The sequence below is a fragment of the Oncorhynchus clarkii genome, chromosome 20 (assembly GCF_045791955.1).
Source record: "Oncorhynchus clarkii lewisi isolate Uvic-CL-2024 chromosome 20, UVic_Ocla_1.0, whole genome shotgun sequence".
NCBI classification, from domain to species: domain Eukaryota; kingdom Metazoa; phylum Chordata; class Actinopteri; order Salmoniformes; family Salmonidae; genus Oncorhynchus; species Oncorhynchus clarkii.
In genome coordinates, this window is record NC_092166.1 from 9884134 (window position 1) to 9893038 (window position 8905).

Sequence of the window (8905 nt, forward strand, 5' to 3'; positions counted from 1 at the left end):
CCATTAAGTATGTCCCCCTGGAAGACTTTGGGGGTCAGCACCATGATACTAACCTCACCTATGCAGCCGACCTGGCTGAGGCCATGAGGGGTGGCCAGCACCATTTTGGAGCTGCCTTTGATGGTGACGGGGTGGGTGTTCAATCAACCAATAATTTAACGGTCCTTTTAATAGAGGCTACGCACGCAGCATGCCCACCAGCCCTGGACATCTAACACCTCGGTATTATCCAATTAGAAAATGAGCCATTGACCATTACTGCATCTCATCCTGTCTCAAGAAATAACAAACTAGTGGACACTGTAAGGTTTACATGTACAGAATGATCAGAAACCGTAATCATGTAAGATCACCAAAAAAAACTAAATGACTATATCCCCATCTCGTAGTGTGGCCAGAGTGATAAAGATTGAACTCTACGAGACCCCACGGGGTGAAAGTTCTTTGGCAACCTGATGGACGCAGGCAAATGGAGAAGAGATATCACATCTTTGTGCGATATTGCATCTTTGTGCGATATAGCTATAGCATCTTTGTGCGATATAGCATCTTTGTGCAATATAGCATCTTTGTGCGATATAGCATCTTTGTGCGATATAGCATCTTTGTGCGATATTGCATCTTTGTGCGATATAGCATCGTTGTGCGATATTGCATCGTTGTGCGATATTGCATCTTTGTGCGAAATAGCCCAACTCAAAACACTCACCACTCAGATTCACATTGAGCAAGAGTGTACTGTACCAAAAATAAAACATGATCAACTTCTTATTTAGTTGTTGTCCTTAGTCAAATCCCACAAGGTATAAAGAATGGAGTCTTTCATAAATGGGTAGCCTAATGAGTAACCTAAATAATTATATAATCAAAATGAAACATGTGAAAAATGCATCCCAAACAGGAAAAGGTATAAATTCGGTGTTCATATAATGTGATTTAAAAGGCAGCCTGCAGTTCAAACAACATCGACGTGCCAACGCGACAACTTTTTTTTAGGTAAATAAATGCCTTAGGGATGGAGACGGAGAACCACTCTCAAATTCATAGACAGAGCTATGCAAAGATGCAAAGTCAGACCATCAATAAGATCATCATTATAGTTTAAGTTATATGTGAAGCTATACAGTGTGTTTACAATTACGATGTCTATAAACAATGAAGTAAAACAAAGTTATGTTTTGGATTCTGATGGGGTTAGACAGTTGAACTAATGGCATGAGGCATTAATAAGTTCTATTCTTCAAGAATCAATGGTTGAATATCATTAATTTAAGTAAAAACATGGATGTAGCAATCGCAGATTGCCCCCTTTAATACGGAGCTTGTTATAGCGACACGACAAGCAAGTGAAATTGGCTCCATACAAAGCTGTTCTTCCCACCAAATTGACCGACATGTTGCTTGACAACAGCTTCAAAACATTACATCACCTTGCTCCATTGTTCTCTTGGAAAACAGTATGTCTATGCGTTGCGCCAGTGTAATATTTTATAATTTCAGACTATGAAAGCATGCGTTTGTTCTATGAAATATTCGCCCATACAGTTGTCTAATTGTGAAGGACCGAGTGACATCCAATGATGCATACCCACGCTCACTTCTTGCTGCGAAACCAATACCTCAAACTGCAGACAGCGAATCTAAAAGTACGTTTTTAGAACTTTATTTACAATTATGTTTTATGTATCCATCATATATATTTTAAGATTTTAGGTTATTCTGTGTGCTCATCAAAAACAAAATCTCTCACAGGAAACAAGCGGGTAATCAATGTCACCTTCAAATAACCAGTGAAGCACTAAAAGTAGTTGTTTTTTTTATGACAAGGGAGTGGAGGCCAAGCCAGTAAGTCACAGCCTGCTTGAATGGGAGGCTAAAGTGGAAGGACTGAAAGACACGTTGTGGGAAGGTGTGATATGGCCATGAATGTTCAGCCTCCACAAAATAATATCGATGATGATGATCAGCTACTGATGATGATTACACGCGGTCTACATTTAGGGCTTGGGTGTCTGAACTACCAAAAGTACATTCTGGAGAAAAAAATAATTCAATTTTAGTTTTAAAATCTTTCCATTCTATAAGGTGCTGTTTTGCTGCTGACATTGCATTTCACTGAGTCTTACAACTCTGTCCCTCCAACCGTCAAATTCACCGCCATCCCTTTCCACCCCAATGGTGAGTTGCTGGCAATATCTATTGTCCATGAATGTGTCATAAAAAGGAAAAAGGTGTTTAATTTCACCCTGTACATGTCTGTTGTGACCGAAGTGGACAAGGACACAGGTAGCCCATGTATCCCCTGCCTGGACAGCGAGTGGAACCCCAGCATCTCAATCAGCAGTATTCTTCTGAGCATCCAGGTTGGCACCCATTTCACTGCACATGTTGAAATACAGCAGCCTGGTCTAGAAGTAAACGTAAAGCCAGGACACAAAAATGTACAGTATATGATATGTTACGTTTGGTATGGTTACATTTTTTTTTAACCATAACCTTTATATAACTAGGCAAGTCAGTTAAGAACAAATTCTTATTTACAATGACGGCCTACGCCGCCCAATGTGACTCCCATTCACGGCCGGTTGTGATACAGTCTGGAATCGAAGCAGGGCCTGTAGTGACGCCTCTAGCACTAAGGTGCAGGGCCTTAGACTGCTGCGCTACTAGGGAGTCCCCACATAAGACAGAAGTTTACTTAAGACAAAAATGAAAGTAGGGTGGTTAGTCGGAACAGATGGCTGGGTTTATAACACGAATATCTAGCAATCCAAAGGTTGCGCGTTTAAATCTCATCATGGACAACTTTAACACTTTAGCTAAATAGCAACTACTTACTACTTATTAGCTACTTTGCAACTACTTAGTGTTAGCTAACCCTTCCCCAAACCTTAACCCTTTAACCTAACTCTTAACTTTAACCCTAAACTTAACCCCTAACCCTAGCTAACGTTAGCCACCTAACCACCTAGCTAACATTAGCCACAACAAATTCGTTAACATATTGTAGGAATTGCAATTGCTAACATATCATAAATTGTAATTCGTAACATATCATATGAATTGGATGATGGACATCCACAAATTAATACCATACAAAACATATCATACTAATTGGAATGTCCCAGATGTACGTTTACTATGCTACGTCTACCTCTGAGTCCAGGTTGGATACAGCAATTTGTAGTTTGTGATAAAGATAGTTTTATCACATACTCATTTTAAAAAAGCACTGCCACTTGCTGTGTTCATAGACCCATACAGCAGTAGTAGTGTAGTAATATCAAGTCTGTATGGTCTCCTCTCCTATGTCCCCTCTAGACCATGCTGTCCAACCCAGTCCTGCAGGGAGCGGTGAACCCCGAAGCTGCTGACATGCTCTGGTCCAGCCCATCCTCCTACCACCGTGTGGTGCTGGAATGTGTCAGGGCCAGCCAGGAACTGGAGAGTGAGTGAGCACCACCAAGTACAAGGATTAGCTATTGGTTACATTGGGCTACGTTACAAAAATATTATTGTACAATTGCAATAGGATTGTGAGTTTGCACAACAAAAATGTTGTTGATCGAACTCGCAACAAAAAGTTTGTGTGTGAAAATGTTGTTGAGCAGAAATACATGCAATAATTACCATGAACGTTTATAGTAATGTTAAGACACAAACGGCAGCATTCTTTTTCAATGCTTCCTATTGGTTAGAGAGGAACATTGGAGATTTTCTGCTCCTATCAGAAAGCAGAGTTCATTACAGCAACGGTGCTTCCCTATGTGACCAGGAAGCCACTGAAGGTATTGTAGTTATTAGTACTGTCATAGAGCCCTTTCCCTGAGGGGAGACATATGTAGACCACATCCCAATGGTCCAGCTCTAGAGACAATGCCTTTGAAACATACTTACCACGATGGTCAGTGCGTACATAATTAAATACAACCCTTTTTGGTCATCATGGAACAGGCCTACTCTCATGGTATTCCCAGGCAGTGAATCTGAAGTAGTAGACTCATCTCACTGGTGCTGGGAACATAGCAGTTATTGGGTTATAGACCGATCCAATGTTGGTGGTGACTCTCTTGTAGATCAGTTGGGTTTCAGTATTGAATGGTCCTACAGTTCCTGAATCAGTCAAACCAGCAGAGAACATATTGTCTGTTTTCTCCCTCTTCAGCTCCTCCTCCACCTCCTTCTCATTGGCTGACACTCTGGCCTCCATGACTGTGTTCTCCCTCTTCAGCTCCTCCTCCACCTCCTTCTCATTGGCTGACACTCTGACCTCCATGACTGTGTTCTCCCTCTTCAGCTTCTCCTCCGTCCTTCCGTGCTTCTACACCTGCATTGCTTGCTGTTTGGGGTTTTAGGCTGGGTTTCTTTACAGCACTTTGAGATATCAGCTGATGTACGAAGGGCTATATAAATAAATTTGATTTGATTTGATTTTGATTTGATTCTCATTGGCTGACACTCTGGCCTCCATGACTGTGTTCTCCCTCTTCAGCTTCTCCTCCACCTCATTCTCATTGGCTGACACTCTGGCCTCCATGACTGTGTTCTCCCTCTTCAGCTCCTCCTCCACCTCCTTCTCATTGGCTGACACTCTGGCCTCCATGACTGTGTTCTCCCTCTTCAGCTCCTCCTCCACCTCCTTCTCATTGGCTGACACTCTGGCCTCCATGACTGTGTTCTCCCTCTTCAGCTCCTCCTCCACCTCCTTCTCATTGGCTGACACTCTGGCCTCCATGACTGTGTTCTCCCTCTTCAGCTCCTCCATCTTGTTCTTCTGGAGCTGCAGATCAGTCTTGGTGATGCTCATCTCCTCTCTAAGTGCTGTCAGCTACTTTGTCCTGCTCTTCCACCTCCTTTTCGCTGGCTGTCACTCTGGCCTCCATTGGCGGACAGTTCAGCTCCTTCTCCACCTCCTTCTCATTGGCTGTCACTCTGGTCCCCATTGGCGGACATTTCAGCTCCTCCTCCACCTCCTTCTCATTGGCTGTCACTCTGGCCCCCATTGGCGGACAGTTCAGCTGCTCCTCCACCTCCTTCTCATTGGCTGTCACTCTGGCCCCCATTGGCAGACAGTTCAGCTGCTTGGGCTGTGTTCTCTGTCTTCAGCTCCACCACTGGCCTCCATGTTCCTCAGCTCAGTCTTGGTGACACTGCTCCACCACCACTGGGTGACCTTACCTCATAGCAGGTCATTTGAACGTGTCACTGTAAAAGGCTGTGTGTTAACTCCATGTTCCTCAGCTCAGTCTTGGTGACACTCTGCTCCACCACCACTGGGTGACCTTACCTCATAGCAGGTCATTTGAACGTGTCACTGTAAAAGGCTGTGTGTTAACTCCATGTTCCTCAGCTCAGTCTTGGTGACACTCTGCTCCACCACCACTGGGTGACCTTACCTCATAGCAGGTCATTTGAACGTGTCACTGTAAAAGGCTGTGTGTTAACTCCATGTTCCTCAGCTCAGTCTTGGTGACACTCTGCTCCACCACCACTGGGTGACCTTACCTCATAGCAGGTCATTTGAACGTGTCACTGTAAAAGGCTGTGTGTTAACTCCATGTTCCTCAGCTCAGTCTTGGTGACACTCTGCTCCACCACCACTGGGTGACCTTACCTCATAGCAGGTCATTTGAACGTGTCACTGTAAAAGGCTGTGTGTTAACTCCATGTTCCTCAGCTCAGTCTTGGTGACACTCTGCTCCACCACCACTGGGTGACCTTACCTCATAGCAGGTCATTTGAACGTGTCACTGTAAAAGGCTGTGTGTTAACTCCATGTTCCTCAGCTCAGTCTTGGTGACACTCTGCTCCTCCACCACTGGGTGACCTTACCTCATAGCAGGTCATTTGAACGTGTCACTGTAAAAGGCTGTGTGTTAACTCCATGTTCCTCAGCTCAGTCTTGGTGACACTCTGCTCCACCACCACTGGGTGACCTTACCTCATAGCAGGTCATTTGAACGTGTCACTGTAAAGGCTGTGTGTTAACTCCATGTTCCTCAGCTCAGTCTTGGTGACACTCTGCTCCACCACCACTGGGTGACCTTACCTCATAGCAGGTCATTTGAACGTGTCACTGTAAAAGGCTGTGTGTTAACTCCATGTGTTATTCAGTTGAAGCCCCTCTTTTTGTTTCTACTGGTGGTTGATTTGCGTCCTGCAATTTCTTTGCTGATTTTCTTCATGTTGCACCATGAACGTTGGCTACTTTACATTCCACTGTGCTTTGGATTTTTGTTACTGAGTGGAAGAGTCTGTGGTTTCACTCTCAGTCTTCAAAGATTAAATGATTTACCGCCGGTAAAGGTGCGATGCCGCTAGTCTATTCTAAGATAAGGCGATCATATCCCGTCTCACACTGAGTGGTAATAATGATCTGTCTATTATCACCACCTCTCCTGTAGGGAACAGGAAAGCTGTGCAGTTGAACTCACACAACAGGTGAGAGAAATCAAATCAAATGTTATTTTGTCACATACACGTGTTAAGCAGATGTTAATGCGGGTGTAGCGAAATGCTTTGTGTTTCTAGTTCCAACAGTGCGGCAATATCTAACCATTTCACAACATATATCCAAATACACACACATTTGTAAGGAAGAAATGGAATTAAGAACATGTAAATATATAACGAGCAAAGTGAATATTTCCACTTTCCATGTGCTCATCTCTTTCATTTCCAGAATATTTTTCCTCTTGTTTTCCCTTGATTGATTAGTGATTGATTAGTTAATTCACAAATGATGCCACTGACATCACAGTATTATATTCTGGTTTGTCCTCTTTCTTTGACATGACACAATCAAAGTGAAATCATTATGAATTTCTTGCACAGTATCATGATAGTACTCTACTGTTGATTACTGTAGTTACGGCAGTTCAGTGTAATATTCTCTGTTCCATGGCTAAATGTAATGCCTCCAGGCCTGTGAGGAGAATCCCCTTTGAGGATTATCTGAAGACATGGACAAAGATGGCCACCACTAAAGCTGGCTCGTGGATGAGGAAGGAATGTATGTCTTTCCATCTAAATACATGCACTCCTCATGACCTTGGAGTGTACATTAGGAGTTAGCACTGTTAGGCGTGTAACAGGTTAATCTGATGATGTATTCCAGCCCTGGAGGATCTCATCAAGCGCCCTGAGACCTTTGCCATGTATCATGGGACACCAGACAAGGACTCTCCCATGGGGACACAGTGTGAAACGTAAGTCTGTTTACTCTGAAAGATAAAGAGGAGCAGTAAATAAATAAAATAAGAGATGACCTCTTGGCTTGTAAGATTGCTGGTTAAAACACGTGTCTGATTTCCCATAGCTGCTGCCTTTCCTAAATATGATTTGGGTTTTGCATCAACTTTCCGTAATTCACTGTTTGTTTATAAACCATGCTATACAAAGGCAACATCTCACTCATTCAGAAATTGAAACCAGATGTGCTCTGTGACAGGTTCAGAACCCTAATAACCAGATGTGCTCTGTGAGAGGTTCAGAACCCTAATAACCAGATGTGCTCTGTGAGAGGTTCAGAACCCTAATAACCAGATGTGCTCTGTGACAGGTTCAGAACCTTAATAACCAGATGTGCTCTGTGACAGGTTCAGAACCATGATAACCAGATGTGCTCTGTGACAGGTTCAGAGCCATAATAACCAGATGTGCTCTGTGACAGGTTCAGAACCCTAATAACCAGATGTGCTCTGTGAGAGGTTCAGAACCCTAATAACCAGATGTGCTCTGTGAGAGGTTCAGAACCCTAATAACCAGATGTGCTCTGTGACAGGTTCAGAACCTTAATAACCAGATGTGCTCTGTGACAGGTTCAGAACCATGATAACCAGATGTGCTCTGTGACAGGTTCAGAGCCATAATAACCAGATGTGCTCTGTGACAGGTTCAGAGCCTTAATGTATGGTACCGTGCACCAGCCTAAGAAGACCAAACCAGTGAGTGAGTGGAGACAGGCGAGGATGGACCAAATGAGAAAGATTTACCTCCTCTACAGAACACCAGGTAAGTCTATGATGAATTCAGTGTGTGTGTGTGTGTGTGTTACTGTGAGCAATGACAGAGCCCATCATTTATGTGTCCTTGTAGACATGCTGACCCCCCAGGTGAATGTGCAGAGAGACTCCATGGCCACCAGGAGTCTCTGTCGAGCACATGACAAACAGCAACAGGACCTCTGGGAGAACGAGGTGGACAAACTGGTGGCCTGGACACACTCACTGTCATTCGAGGAGTTGGAGGAGGAGTGATGCCTCCACGTGCATGTACATACACGCCTTGCAATTAGATACACTTGACCAATAAAATGTGAAAACGTCTTGTACTTTATTATTATATAAAAATATGTTCTTCTTCTTGAACTGCACTGTTGGTTAAGGGCTTGTAAGAAAGCATTTCACTGTAAAGTCTACACTTGTTGTATTCGGTGCATGTGGCAAATAAAGTGTGATTTGATTTGAGAGTGTAGGCTGTAGAAGGACTGGGAGAAGGACAGGAGTGGGGCTTAGCCAGTAAGGGTTAGTAAGTAAGGGTGAACCAGTTCATTTGTAATCTGCTTGTGAGGGATGGTAGGCCAAACTGGTCATAGAGAGAACAGTGTTGGGCGTGGTAGGGGGCTCCAGTGTGAGATAACAGGGTTGGGTGTGGTAAGGGGCTCCAGTGTGAGAGAACAGGGTTGGGTGTGGTAAGGGGCTCCAGTGGGAGAGAACAGGGTTGGGTGTGGTAGGGGGCTCCAGTGGGAGAGAACAGGGTTGGGTGTGGTAGGGGGCTCCAGTGGGAGAGAACAGGGTTGGGTGTGGTAAGGGGCTCCAGTGGGAGAGAACAGGGTTGGGTGTGGTAGGGGGCTCCAGTGTGAGAGAACAGGGTTGGGTGTGGTAAGGGGCTCCAGTGTGAGAGA

General features: G+C 44.2%; 1 protein-coding gene across 1 annotated transcript; it reads left to right on the forward strand.

Annotated features, from left to right (window-relative positions):
* The first annotated feature begins 1577 nt into the window (after positions 1–1577).
* LOC139376772 (ubiquitin-conjugating enzyme E2 U-like) lies at positions 1578–8258 on the forward strand. The gene is made up of 10 exons (XM_071119689.1): positions 1578–1646; positions 1828–1909; positions 2086–2178; positions 2272–2363; positions 3322–3448; positions 6405–6441; positions 6924–7012; positions 7118–7208; positions 7895–8013; positions 8098–8258. Exons 1-10 carry the CDS (start codon positions 1578–1580, stop codon positions 8256–8258), a joined length of 960 nt encoding a protein of 319 aa, XP_070975790.1.
* The last annotated feature ends 647 nt before the right edge of the window (positions 8259–8905 follow it).